The 14,994-nt window shown below is 44.2% G+C and overlaps 1 protein-coding gene across 1 annotated transcript in view; it reads left to right on the top strand.

Moving 5' to 3' along the window:
* The first annotated feature begins 7,346 nt into the window (after window positions 1-7,346).
* LOC134007559 (zinc finger protein GLI2-like) overlaps window positions 7,347-14,994 on the top strand; it is a 47,813-nt gene continuing 40,165 nt past the window's right edge. Inside the window, exons 1-2 of the mRNA XM_062447101.1 lie at window positions 7,347-7,828; window positions 14,279-14,392. Coding sequence (XP_062303085.1) covers window positions 14,296-14,392 — 97 coding nt within the window. The 5' untranslated portion in view covers window positions 7,347-7,828; window positions 14,279-14,295. The remainder of the gene's footprint in view (window positions 7,829-14,278; window positions 14,393-14,994) is intronic.

The raw sequence follows: 14,994 nt of genomic DNA on the forward strand, positions 1-14,994 counted from the left end.
TTATTTGTTGCGTAATCAATGTTCATTTGACCCATGTCATCCTTTTCATCCTCCTCATCACACATCACCATCACCCCCACCATGACTTCAGTCTCCACTGTGTAGCCCCCTGAGAGAGCGGGTGTAAAAACAGGAGTTGAGGAGCCAGAGGTGAGGTGGAGGTGAAGGACGTGAAGAGAGAAGCAGTAATTAGGGGGCTGTTTTATCTGTCCTGGGCCCTCGGAGGCCTGCTCCGCTGGGCCCTGGCCCGACAAGTGACAAAAGGGGATGTCCCTCGGCTCTCACCTTTCCCTTCACTCCCCTCCTTCCCTTCTCACATTCCTCCTCCAGCCATTTCACAGCGCTGACAAAGAGAGGCGCTGCCATTGATCTCACAGGGCCACAAATGGTGCCAAGTAAACAAAGGCTGATTGAAATATCAGCAGCTGAGAGGAGAGCAGGCGCCGTGTGTGTGTGTGTGTGTGTGTGTGTGTGTGTGTGTGTGTGTGTGTGTGTGTGTGTGTGTGTGTGTGTGTGTGTGTGCCGATCTGTCTGTCTGTGTGCAAGAGCTGTTCATTCATTGATTGTACGACACACTGTTTTAGACTCAAGGCCAAAGAGTTTTCTGTGTTCATCACAATGCACACACATGTCCACCATCACATCCACATGCAGACACAATACAGAGAGCGAGAGAGAGAGAGAGGGAGAGAGGGAGAGAGAGAGAGAGAGAGAGAGAGAGAGAGAGAGAGAGAGAGAGGGAGGGAGGGAGAGAGGGAGGGAGGGAGGGAGGGAGGGAGGGAAAGAAAGAGAAACAGGGGGAGGGGAAGGAGTGTCAGGGGGACTCTGTGTTAATAGGTTATGACAGGCCACGCTGCTCTGCCATTGTGACATGAGCACCAGTATGTGTCTGTGTGCATGTGAGAAGAGGGGGTGAATGTGTCTGTGACTGTGTGCGCGCGTGTGGGGGGTGTGCTCGGGTGCATGCTTAAGAGGGGTTCTGTGTGTCGGGGTGTGTGCATAAGGATATTTCATCTGTGTCAGTGTGTGTGTGTGTGTGTGTGTGTGTGTGTGAGTGTGTGTGTGTGGTACCCCCAACCTAACGGGAGGTCAGAACTCCACAGTCCCACTCCACTCTGCTGCTGACTGATGACACTGTTGACGGGCCACTCCTACCCCATCCCCTCTGCCTTCAGGGCAATGCCTCTCTGCACGTACACAGACATGGTGAGTCTGTGTGTGTGGAGGGGGGGTGGTGGCCTGTAGCTTGAAGGAGCCACTCATCCTCCTGACCACAGCCCAGTGCAGTCTTTAACGCTAATATTCTCATAATCCAAGTTCAGCCATTCATTATTCTCCCTCTCTCTTCCTTCCTTTCTATCTCTCTCTATCTCTCTTGTCCCCTCTATATATATATCCCTCAGTATCTCTCTCTCTCCCACACTCTGACAATACATCGGATGCTCAGTGGTGTGATATGTGATATCCGGCCTGTTCCATCCTGGGGTCTGGTCTGAATTTGGCCTGGAGTGCAGGCTGTCCCTTGGCCCTCTCCACCAGCCACAATGCAGAGGTCAGGGAGTCAGTCAGCCTCTGAGTGTTGGGAGAATAAATCAGGCTGTCGGACAGGGCAGCTATGGGGCCCTGATGGGCACGGCCTGGGGTGGGGACCCGTACCAGTGGAGAGGTCAGAGGTTAGACACTCTCATGTCGGAGAACACTTCACAAAGAGGCCCCAACTGCAGCGTGTAATCGGCAGGGTGGGGAGGCCCTGCTGTAATTTATACACCTGTCACAAGTAAGTATGGGGGCGCTGGGGTCACGGAGCAATTTGTTTAGTCATAGGGGTCTCGAAAACATCACTCCAGAGGTGCACAATGATCCTTATGTGTGTCGGCCTGGCTGCTGCCAGTCCACGGTTACCTGGGGAGACAGCCCCCATTATTGTGCATTCACAGTCCTCTTGTAGCAGGGGACACTTTTTGTGTAGGGTTTCTTTCAGGGGGTGAGAGAGAGACTGCAATCAGAGGAACACTAATGATAGTGATATATTTCAACAGCAGTGACCTGAGGTCTCTTTCAGTACCTCTCTCTCTCTCACTCGCTCACAGACACAAGTAGAAAGACACACTTGCACACTAAAACGATGGACAAATGCTAACGCTAAAATTCGTTTTGTGAAGATTACTGTTTCAATATTGGTGCTAGGGTAGAAAACCTGTATGCTATCATTTACTGTATATAATAATGTTCAGCTCTTTGGTGAATTGAGTGAATCATTTCACATTAGAAAGTATGTTAAAAAGGCTTGAGATAAATGTATATCCTAAAACAGAAAACTTCAAGTTCAATGTCTGATGGCACTCAATGGCTCTTTACTGCTCTCTAGTGGCAGAACTGATTCAAATTCACTACAATTACCACTGTTGCCCATGCCTTACAAAATCATGAGCAAATCTCTAGGAATAAAGTGTTTGTCTAGTCAACTCCACCTCAGTCTAACAGTTAAATGCATCAAAGTACATCTGCAGATCTGGAGAAGATTAACGTTTCAGAAACATCAAATGATAGCATTCTAAGTGGTCATGCTATGATACGATTTAGATGAAAAGTCCACAAGCTCCGGGCCAACTGTCCAAGGGGCCTCCAACCATAACCAAAGCTTATGTCAACCAAGCCGACAAATTTTCTCCTCAAAAAGGGGGAAGTACGGTCAAAATAATGATGAAACGCATTCCATTCAACAGAATGGAATGCTCGACAACCTAAAACTTGAATGGCGAGCCAATAGATCAAAGTGTTTGCTTTAAAAAATTAGAACTGTGTTTTGTACACTATAGTCTTCTCCTTGATTTTACAACAATGTTCGCCTTGACAGCGTAGCTCTGTTCGTCACGCATGACAATGGTCTCCCCCAGGAACTTGACGTCCAGTTCGCTACAACCGCATTGACACCGGGACAAAGGGACCATTTGCCTCATCGTTCTTCACGCAAAACGTTTACTGCGAAGGCGTCCTGTTACATATCTGCATCCCCCTTATCGGGAAATGGAAACCCTGCACAGACATAGGAACACGTGTGTGTGTGTGTTGGGAGAAGTTAGAGGGGTTAACTCTGGGATTGCCGGGTTCTAAGCCTCTCAGGACCTGTGGCCTTCTCACAATGAGCGGCGGAAGATGTCCCACTGCTGTGTGGAAGCCATTTCCCCACGACAGAGTACAATGAGCCAGACCTGTCTTTATCACTGGGCTCTAATCCCCTTTCTGTGGCCCGTCCCCTCGCCGGGGCGCGCACCATTCAGGGCCCTGCCCCTCCGTACCACAGCCCACCATGCGGTAACTTCACACAATGGTGCTAATAACGACACAGAATTTCCCATCCTGAAACAAACCACCGTCAAACGACTGCGGTTCAAGTTCTTGTCTGGCGAACAAAATAGCCGCGTGAAGGGAAAGGAAGACAAGCGGGGTTTGAATGAGGTGAGGGATATGCAATTGCATAATTAAGACACAATGAAGTGTTTACTGCTCTTCTGAATGTGACAAACAAACACTCAGAGAGGTAGTGGCGCGCAGGCCTCGAAGTCCTGGGGAGAATGTGGAGGAGGAGGAGGGGAAACCAGGGGCTTTATGGGGCAGGATTAGGACAGTCCAGAGCCTGTATAGATGGGACTGGACCCTCACAAGACACCCCCACTTACACTTGACATTCATCTACATGCAGATCAGTTGAGTGTGACTTTTCCCAGCGTGGCATCCCACTCTCAGCCATCCTACTGGGACCCATTGTCTGCCTGTCAGCGGGCCGCGGAGAGGAAGCACATGCACGCAGTGGACTGAGACCGAGTGCTCCAGCGTGCCGGCGAAGCGTGTGAACGAAGCTCCGCTGAGCGGCGTGGACAAAACACCCTCCATCTGCGGGGCTCGGCCACGCACCCACTCAGGAAGGAGCGGGTGAAAGCAGAAGCTTCTTGGACACCAGGGAGCTTTCAACCGCCGGAACTGGGTGAGGTGCGCAAGCAGTACGCATGCAATGGTAGCTCAGACACGACCGTGATCGAACCTATCCCTAAAGCATGCTCTGGGGGGGGGGGGGGGAAGGGACTTCTGAGAAGATTGGATATGTTTGTGCGATGTTTTAATCGATTTAAGGGACAACAGACCTTGAAGGGGGGGGGGGGGGGGGACAAAGGGCATGTTGAGGGTTCAGTGTCAGTCAGACTGGCTGAGTGCTTGTGTGTGTGTGTGTTCAGTCTCGAGACAGGCCCTTAGGAGCTGACCCTCAGAATGGTAGCTTTCCCTGGCACTCTGCCAGTAGACTTCCTCAGTTCAGCTCAGAACCCTGGAGACTGTGGGAACCACCAGAGCTGGCTGGCCACTGAATGAACACCCTTCCAGCGGCCCAACCTCCTGGACATCTTATGACAACACTGTGGAGCTGACACTGGTGCTGTGGAAGCATAACTGTGGCGGAGCATCAGGACAAGACAGTGAAGCTTTGGGTCCGAACAGGAGAAAGTAACGCTGGAAACCCAAGACCGAGGTGTTGAAAGAACCTTACAGAATTTGTGTACTTAATCATTACCCACATTCTTAATACTATGAATTTGGGAGGGGGGGGGGGGGGGTTTCAAGTCAACAATCCCAAAAGTGATTATCCTTACGTTGTCCCAGGCAAAGTGTTCTCTGTGTATTTTACGTGCTTCAAAAGGTCCTATAGACATTCAACAGCTCTCACATTCCTCTGTGCTGTTTTCCCAATGATGTCACTTCATTCCTCCTTTGTAAAATGAGACTACAATATCAAATTGTGCCGGCGGTCTGCACAGTATATTAGTCTCACACCAGAATTAAGGTTAATAATGTGACTTACTTATAACAAACATTGCAGAGTCTTAGGTCTCAACCAATTACTAATGAAAACCTAAGGTCACAAGGGTTTAAGCAGGAGAGGGCATTGTTCATGCATTCGGCATATCTGATTTAATACGCATTCACAAAAGGGAATGAGAACTCCCCCCCCCAAAAAAAAACTCACCGGATATTAAAAGTCAAAGGTCATTAAGCATGTGTTGGAAGATAAGGTTAGTTAAAACAAGTCCAGACGCATGCACTCAAAGCTGAAACGACACCCATACAGGTGTAAATCCAGCCCCTTGAGCTTATCTCCATGATTTCACTGAACACCCTTGAGTTGAGGTCCTCTAGTGAGTATTCCTAATACCACTAGATGGAGACTTTCACATAGTGAATGCCTGCTGTTCTGCCATGTCTTAGCACACCGAGGCTGGTGTATTAGCCTGAGATTAAGTAAAACACAATGTATTTCAATGTTATGGAAAATACACTACATTTGCATATTTTATATGAATCTATTGTTAACCAACCGGCTTCTCTGCTGTCAAGGTGGAGTCTGATAGAGCAACGATAATACTGTGTGTCTGGGAGGACGTATCTATGTCATCAGTATCAAGTCTCTTAGAACTAGATAAATATTTTTTAAATACTGATTAAATCCTCCCCTATGACACACTAGTGAGATGGAAATCCTCAGGCTTTCTGGGAAACACATCAAATGATAGGAATCTTTTTTTTATTATTTAATTACAGTCCCCAAAAACCTCATTCTTTGCACTTGTACTTATCACATTTTATAATGCAGGTGTGGTGTGCATCACATTGTTTGAATAAACTTGATTATTGCCTTTTACTATCACTACAATCAGAAAAATGTCAACAGTGTGTGTTGGTAATGATCTGCTACAGTATGAAAACCTTAGAAGTGTGACCCAAAGCTGCAACCCCACATATGTTTTTGATGTATGTATCTTAGTGAGGTAGATGATAGGTTTAAAACTGCATGAGATCATGTGGAAAAAATCCCACAGCTATGATCTCACAATTAGACGTGAACTGTGTGCCACCGCACCCAAACACACAACGCCTCTCTGCCTCCACACAACTTTGAGACAGTGTTGTTTTTTAAGAACAGGATGTAGACACACTTGTTAAAATTCCTATCTTTTAAGACCTGCTGGCACAAGAAGGTAAATGCCACTTGCCACCTTGTGAACAAATGTCTCAACAAGCCCATACAGAGATCCAGATTCATTTTTAAGTCATGCCTTAATAGTAAAAAAAAAAGAAATACATGAATCAATTTAGTAAGAAGAAAGAAAAATACTTTTTACTCTACACTTTGGTGTTGGTGCTGACATTAAGGATGAGTCCAACTATAATCAGTAATACAATTAGATTGTACATGCAGTGCATCAATAACACCGCTAGATGTCATCATTCTATAAAGAATTGGGGCACTTCTGACCATTTCGTTTCTATTTATGGTAACAGCTAACAATAATCCCTCCACATTTTTGGGCAGTAACATACTACTATTATCGAATTAGGCTTAATGTAGTGACTTTTTAATGGGGTAATATGTGGGGACCTTACCTGTAGCTCTGACCTTGTACAGTTTCTGAGTTAGGAATTCATTTTGTTTCTGTGGTCAGCAAGATGTCCACACACCATTACAACAATACCTACAAATCAAACAAGATGTAAAGATATTCGAATACATAAATTCAATTGGCAGAGTATACAGTAATTATACACGTGGAACGTTGATAAAGTTAACTAAGTTAGAATCATAATTACATAAGGTAAATGGCAGCAGTACAAATTCAATAAAATATATCTGTAACACTGAGTTTTTGTTCAATACAAGTGCAAAAAAAAGAAAAAAGAAAAAAAGAAATAGCAAATGAGATGACCTAATTGGCCTCCTAGAAGTGAACATAAATTAACAGAAGATAGCATTAGTAGTGTCTAAATAATTACCTTGAATTAACCACTAGTGGTCCTACCTATATTTCGAACAGGAGACAGAAGTTAAAACAAATGTATTAAGTCCATCATGCTAACTGCATTAAATTCAGTGGTTTCAGTTAGTGGTTGTTAATCTGTATTAAATAACAAACAAAGAATAGGCTATCCTTTCTCTATACTGATGTAGTAAACGTAATATTTAAAACAATAGAATAACAATTTGAAGCCATAACCTTAATGGAAACAATTTGTTAGTTTGATAATTGAATGATACATTTAATCACATTAATAATTTTAACACTATACAGGCCTAAATCCTTAAAAACATTTGCGTGTGTGTCATGTATTCACTTAGTAGAGGCTTTATACATGAGCGACTCTACATATGTAGAGTCGATGTATAGATTCAAATCATTGAAATTATTTGATTGCTCAATTCTCCAAAATGATTCAACATCGTTGTGATTTAGCCCAACTTTTTCCCCTCGGTTTCACATCCCCGTCGCTGCTAGTCCGGCCCATCTGGTACAGCAAATGGTTGCACGCACCAGGGAGGTAGAGGGGAGTAAGAGACAGAGGGGGAGAGAAAGAGGGGGACCGGATTGAAAACAGATCAGCCTCGAGTCTCAAAAGCCTACTACACATCTGAAGGACCAACGAAAGTTGTCTACAGGCTCGACCCCAATTCTGGCAAAGTTAACGAGAAGTTTTCTCCTTGCCTGTCTGTGATGGACTGGAGTTGAGAAGACGCAGAAACTCTCTGATGAACTTTATGAATGGTAGCCGTTCGTGCGAAGTTCGGAGTAACTTTGTCAGTATTTTTTGCTTCTGTTAGACTAGACTGTAGATGGATTTCCTTGATATTTTGGAAGGGACGTGTTATTTCTTGCCTTTTCATCGAAAAAGTTAGACTTAACGACAGTTTTTGACAACGCTGAGCCTCGTACAAGACTTATTGGACAAGCTCAACCGAGGCACGCCGGGTCACTGACTCGACTAAAGCATCTCCATCGTTACTGAGGTAAGAAGCTCTACACACATGCATGTGGGGTATAGGGAATCCTAAAATAATTGTCCAACTCAAATTATCATTGAAAAAGTGTATTCTAATGAAATCACGTTATACACGCCTAGACGTTTATTAATATTTTAATTACTTGTGACTTTTTTTAATTACAGAACTTAAATGTCTTATAACATAATATGAAGTAAAGAAATAAGTACATTTAGAAAGTATAATGAACAGATGAACAAATAAGCCCATGCACAATGCACAAGACGAAACAGCTTGGGAATGACCTTAAATTGTATCTACACTTTCATGTGTTTTGACATTGGAATTTCAAGAATTCTGCCATGCAACTTGATATATTTGACAAGCATTCAAAAGGGGAGGCAACACACAACTGCTGTCACGCATTTAATTTCTTTCTAGATAACGACTTTCTCGCTTTAACACAAATACAAGTCTCAAATATACACTTTTTTTTGCATGAATATGACAGAGCACTGCAAATAAAGGATATTTCATGGGTAATAGATCTGATGTTTGAAATAAGTTTTGATAGTTTGTTTTGTGTTTATTCTACCATGTTTTATTAACCAGCAAATGACCTATAGAAAAACAGAAGAGGCCTGCTGTACCAGTTTACAACTTCAGTTGATGCTATTTAGATTCTTAAGTCACTATTTATTATATCTTATTAGATGGTACTGTATTGCCACTTGTAAAGGCATTCTACAACTACAGTACTTTATTTTGCTATGTGGCCTGGGGTCACATTTGACCTTTCTATTAGGACATTCAGCTGTTACATTTTCTTCATTTTTATTGTTGTCAATTAGGGTTACAGATGATAAATCTGGGATTTTAAATGCTTTTAAAATACAAACACAAGCTTGTGCAGGGGATTGTCTTTTATTTATTTAAATTTATGTTTAAGTAGATTTATATGGGATATTTAATATGATATAGCACAGCATGAATATAAAAATTATAAGTAAAAGTGCAGAGATAAATTATAATTAGTCCATGTATCTTCTGTCCCACTCAGATTCTAAAGAGACTTTGGTGATAGTGGTGGGAAGAGGGTTTTTTTTTTATGTGAATGACCGGTCGTGGTCATTTGCATCAGAAAAAAAACGTTTTAGTGCATTTGCCATTGTGCAGAATGAAGAGTTCCAGCAGTCAGGGAGCTCTGAGTGAAAAGATGTAAAGGAATGATGGGCCTTTCACATTATTCAGGCTGGCTGGGACTCCGGTCATCATCCTCACAAACCTAGGACGGGGATGTCACTTTCATCTCACTGAGCGCCATTCTGCCACCATTTTCACACGTCTCCACTCCAGTCGGCTCCCTTTATTGATTTCGAGTTTTCTTCTCCGGGAGATCTGTGGAAGATTTAATGAACCAAACACCGTAAAAGAGGGGGGACTTTTTCTTGCTGCTTGAAAAACGTGTGATAGCAGAGGGAGTCTGGCATGCTGGAGGGTAGAGGAGTGGTATACATGTGAATGAAAAGTGAGTAAAGCTCCCCACTGAGCGATTTCAAAAGTCTCTTATCCCCACAAACAACAACACTGGGCCAATTAAGCTCTCTGGCTGAGGAAGTTGTTCTTGTGGGTTTGCCATGTGAATAGAAAACACCACTGGCTTAACACAAGGACTGACAGCTTGACTGGCACCATTGACAGAAAGTATGCTGTGTAATTACTGTGCTCTAACAAGTTAACAAGAGCTTTGGGGGAATTTAAGATCAGCCAAAAGCATCACCTGTAGTTTTTTGTTTTTGCTTTGGCATGAACCTTCAGTTTTAATGGAGCAAGAAATCACACACAAAATCAGTCTGGTTTAGTCTGTATTTCTAGACATTATGTTAGAATTTCAGGCAAACTATCATCCTTCTCACAGTATTTTCATGACTGTTGTCTCATATCATTATGAAAGGGATCCTAACTGTACACCAGCACCATACCACACACTATCTTCTGAGCCTCTCTGAGCTCTAGTTTCTCACCTCCTCAGTAGGGAGCAGTAATCAGCTATACCTGGCAGGCATAGCGCTAATATGAACTGTCTCTTCCCTGAGGGATGCCACCATGATCACACACATACAAACACACACACGGTTCACACGCACAGACGAACAAACACACACACACACACAGTCCACAGACATAATTTCACACATAGTAACGTAGAGAATATTTTCCTCCAAGCAATTTTCCGGTATCAAATCAAAGATGGACGCACGTTATAAGACAGAGCATCCGACTGAAAGAGCCCACTATCACACTCAGGCAATTACACGAGATGAAAACAGAGCTGTGTTTCATGCGACGACATCACAGAAACACCAAGAGACAGCAGAAATCAAAGGTCCACAGGACACTTGGGGCCTGAGCGGCTCTCCTTCGCATAAAATGGGGTGTGTACTCATAGTTCCAGTGGGCAGGCTTTGATTCATCAGCTAATTAATTCCTGAAGGGGACGGCATTACTGGATGATATTCCGACTTTCTCTCTGACAGCATCAGGCCCAAGTGAGTGTATGATGTCACTGATAGACATGCCCCATGCTGGGACAAGAAGAGTACAATAAGAAGTGTGCAGAATATCAATGTGAGCACCAGAGAACGGCGCCTGCGAGTTGTTGAACTGTGAGGGATTTCTGCATAGTCCTATCGGGTTTAAGAGCTTCCACTTCCATGATTTACTTCTCCTAAGGAAGTTATCATGAGATTTGATAACTTATTTGTCAGTTGTTCAACTGCTAAATAGGAGAACAACCCAAAACAACCCACACTCTTCATTGGATCCATACCTGTAGAGATGAAATTGAAAACAATTGCTGAGACCCAGTAGGCTCCCTAACACAGAAGAAAGTGAGCCATTTTAACATATGGTATTCACACAGTCATGTGTTATCCTTTAGCAATCAGTCCCTCCTCTCCCCACAAGGCTTTCCATGGTAATCAGGCGGGGGGTCAGGACCCGCCGGAGGTCCTGTCAGAGGGAGAGGTAGGCCCCAGACTGAAGCCCTCTAACCCAGCACCAGGGCCTGCCTGGCTTCTTCTGGGTGTCAGAGCCTATTAGTGCTGCCTTGCAGGTGAGCTGTGCGCAGTACTAAGCTGGTGGTGACCGGTTTGGGGCTGGGGCTGACAGGGTTACAATCTGGGTTTTATCGGCCCTGGGTGGACTCACTGTGATGGGAGTTTGAGAGTGTGATTATGAGGTTAATACTGTGTTGATTAGGTAAAGTGAACAGAATTATGATTTTACAATTTCATACTGCAGAGGAGTTTCTGTCAGTCATGTAAAATTTTAAAGTATCAAACTCAATAACTGTTTATGAAAAATTAATCGAATGATGACTGTATTGAGGTGAATGACTGGGAAGAAAGATGACCTCGCTCTGGTGGATATATAGATGTGCCTGGATCTTGAAGTTTCCTGCATGTTAGCTTCTAGCTAGCTAGCCAGCCCCCATGTTCTGTACTGAGAGAAGAACTTCCTGTCCTGTCTTGAGGTTCTTTTTTTGCTCTCAAGAGGCAATAATTCAGCAGGCTGAGTCAGAGAGACAGGCTAAATCCTACAGTAGGGGATTTCTCCTGTGAAGTGCAGCTAGAGTTAAAAACCTCACATCTGTTTGGTATTGGCAGGACCTGGGGAGATCACCCACAGGATATTAGTCTCCCAGGCAGGGGGTGGGCTGGTATCCACAGGCATCCCCTTGACCATCCGCCCCTCTTAGTCAACTCCACCACCACCACCACCCAAAAACCAACTCCTTCCAGAACACCAGAGACCCATGTAGGAGAAAGCCAACTATTGTCTTTTTAACCACTGCACAACCATTCTTTCAAAAACTAGTGATGCTTCCTTGGTGTCTATTTTTGAACTGCCCTTGCATAGTGGCGATTGCCATTTTTCAAAAGGAGAATATGTATGTAGCTAAGCCTAGCCATAAATTCCAGAAAGAGCCCCTTCAGACCAATGCAGAGAGGCAGAGCAGAGGAATTGACTGTGTGCTCTGTGATTTTACTCCTGTACGCCGTGACCTTTCAGAGTTCAGACAGAGCCATTTGTTTGGCTGACAGGCCGTGGTGTAATAATTCAGGGTGATCGTTCGTGGGATGCGAGCAAGTAATACTCTGTGATGAGCCAAACTGCACTCCTGTAAGAAGAGTGCACCTGGAACTCCGACACATCCATTTTCCTGACACAGGGAATACCCTCTCTCTGCAGGCCATTTGAATTTCAGGACCCGGAACTTTCTGTATGAGTAATACTGTACATACACACTTTGTGTCAGAATACTTACTAGAAATACACCTGGGTATTTTTGTCGCTCATTAAGCATGCAATATCACAGTTCGTACAGTCAGGCTCTCTACAAACACACTACACTAGATCTGGGTGATATCATCAAATATCTATTCAACTGCTGAGTTGAATCAGGTACAGTTTATATCAGGGACGAAGGAATGAAGGAAGTATTCTTATAAAGCCTGGCCGTGCAGGTTGAAATCCAGCTGTGTTTTGTCTGAATGAAAGTGTTTATTTTCCTACAGGAAATGGGAAGTGGTTTAACCTGATCGCAGTCGCCTCTTACTCTTCACTGAGGCCGTGTACTGCGGTCTCTTCACAGGTTGATCTTGATCACTTTAGACGCTTCTGGAAATTCCAGGCAGTGTATAACAGTAGACTGGATTTTTAAAATATTTATACTGTTGCTGAATTATATCTTGTTTCAATGCATGGCTGGACACTGAACGTAGCTAATATTGCATCATATGAAGTCATTAGCGCTATCTAGGGCTGGTGAGGGGGGTTGGAAGACACAGGGGGCATACATAGATACAGTACCTGTTCAAAACTGCCATAGCTAAGAGGGAAGGGAGAGGAGCACCGTAGGGAGTCTGGAGGTCTTCAAACAAGAGATCTCTTTGATATGTGTTAACATTCCTTTCTCAAACTCCTAAAAGTAAAGCCAGTGAACAGCAGTGTGGAGGACCTGGGTGAAAGGATGAGGTGTGAAAACAAACACGCATTGATTTCAACACAAAGACCAGGCTGAATGGGAAAGTCGCTTCAGGACTTGTTGTTCTCTCATAAATAACTTTTTTTTGTGAGCCCGGCTTTGTTAGTTGTCTTGCTTAAATGAATCATTGTCTGGCCTCTTAGAGGTAATGATAGTTGACAATGGGAGGTAACAGCTCATTGTGCCTCTTAGGAGGACCTCTGCTGGAGTCACTCTCATGGTAACCAGCACAGTATGTATCCAACTGAAATGATAAAAGGAAAGATAAAACATATACTGTACTGGACACGTCTCGACAGTGGATATGTACAATATATGTATGTGTGCTTGTGTGCGTGTGTGTGTGGATGTGTCATAAAAATCTACACACGCTAATGAAAATGAGTCTGTTTAAACAAGCCGAGCAAAGCAGTCTACTTACAAAAACAATAAAGTCTCACTGACCCCCTTACCCGACCCCCACACCTGCTACACTGGCTCACAGTGACATCAGCGCAATAAAGACCCCAGACAAAGCTGTCCGTCAGGGTTTTACTTCCCCCCCGCCTTGTTCCACTGGCCGTAAAGAGAACTCACCATTTATACACTCACAGCAAAAGACTATTCAGTTCATTGGCCGGGTTTGTAGCCGAGTCTGTGAAAATGAGACTCCTAAGAATGTAATTGAAACCTGTGAATAACAGGGTTGGGGTTCACAGTGAAAGTGGAACATACCGCGAAGGTTGTCTGTGTGGTTCGCCGCGGGTGCCGTCCTCCGGTTTCGGTGTCTGACACCTCTCAGTGCCCTGTCAGACCCTGACTCTTCTCCAGCTGCTCTCTCTCTCCTGTACCTGTATTTTAATATGTGACCGTCCCCATATCCTGTTCGATAACCTATTCAAACAAAAAGCCTTTGACTTATCACCACGTCGTACACTGGCTATGATGTACTTCAGGATTTATTCCATCTCTCTCTTTTCTGTTTTTACTGCACCTGCAGAGATAAAATAGTATTATTTCTAGCAAGCAAGCCACACAATACATTCAAACATTACTGATAAAAAGGTCTGCAGTCAAACAAGCTTTGATGACATGCAAGGATAAGCCCACCTGGCTGAGAGCAACACCCAGGCCCTGTCTCTGGGTGTGTTGGTATAAGGAACAGGAGGCGGGTTTTCTTTCAGTATAAAACCACAACATGTTTGCTCTCCACACAGGATAATCTTGTAGGTTCAGCAAAGATAAACTGACAGGCTTCGGAGCGTTTTTCTGTTTAGATGACTGCTTGAGGACACTGACTGGGCACAAGTAATAGTCATAGGCTAGACTGGCCTGGTCCTGGGCCGGACATACTAGGGTACATAATGTAGTCCATGGCACATTGAGTCTTTTTCGAACACTGTATCCACAGTATATAACTTTCTGTGCATTTGTTGTCTTTTTCTCAGAGCCCTGTCTGTCCACAATGGAGACCTCTACAACGACCACCAATAAAAAAGACAAAATGGAGGGAAGTGGTTTCACTGACCTTCCGAAGAAACCGTCCCCCTCAGTCCACCGAGGTAACACTTTTCACCTTCACAACCTACTGTCTATTTCTCAACAGACAGACGATGCCGAAGCAAGTTCAACTGTACACAAAGACGTCCCTCGCAGTCCCTTCTCACAGAACGTAACAAAAGCCAAGGTCTTGCAGAGACAGATAGGTCAAAGAGGGCTCGAACATGCCCATAAAATATACATTTCAAAGATAAAATGCTGTCTGGGGAAAAGTTGCTCGTGGCTCTAATCGTCCCTGATAAGGCTCCCCAAAAGCACCCGCACAGTCAGAGGTGACTTACAGTAAAGCACTGATAGGAATCCTAATGTAGCCAGCTGTAAAAGAGCATCATTAATACTGAGCAGGTAGACCACTATCTCACTGTAGCTCTGTCACTGGGACCGGGGTCCAACAGACAGGGAGGCTACCAAGGCCTGATTTGGAGACATAAACGCTGATCAATGCTTAATATGAGGAGAACAGCCAGTGCAGGTAAAAATGGATGTTTGTGTTGAAATTAATGGAGAAGAGCAGAGCTGTTCTTCCACAGGGGGTACAGACAGGGAGAGAATGCATGTTTTAAAGATGTCAGTGAATTTGTGATGAAAGCCTGGTATAATGAGG

Source organism: Osmerus eperlanus, chromosome 21, assembly GCF_963692335.1.
Source record: "Osmerus eperlanus chromosome 21, fOsmEpe2.1, whole genome shotgun sequence".
Classification (NCBI taxonomy): domain Eukaryota; kingdom Metazoa; phylum Chordata; class Actinopteri; order Osmeriformes; family Osmeridae; genus Osmerus; species Osmerus eperlanus.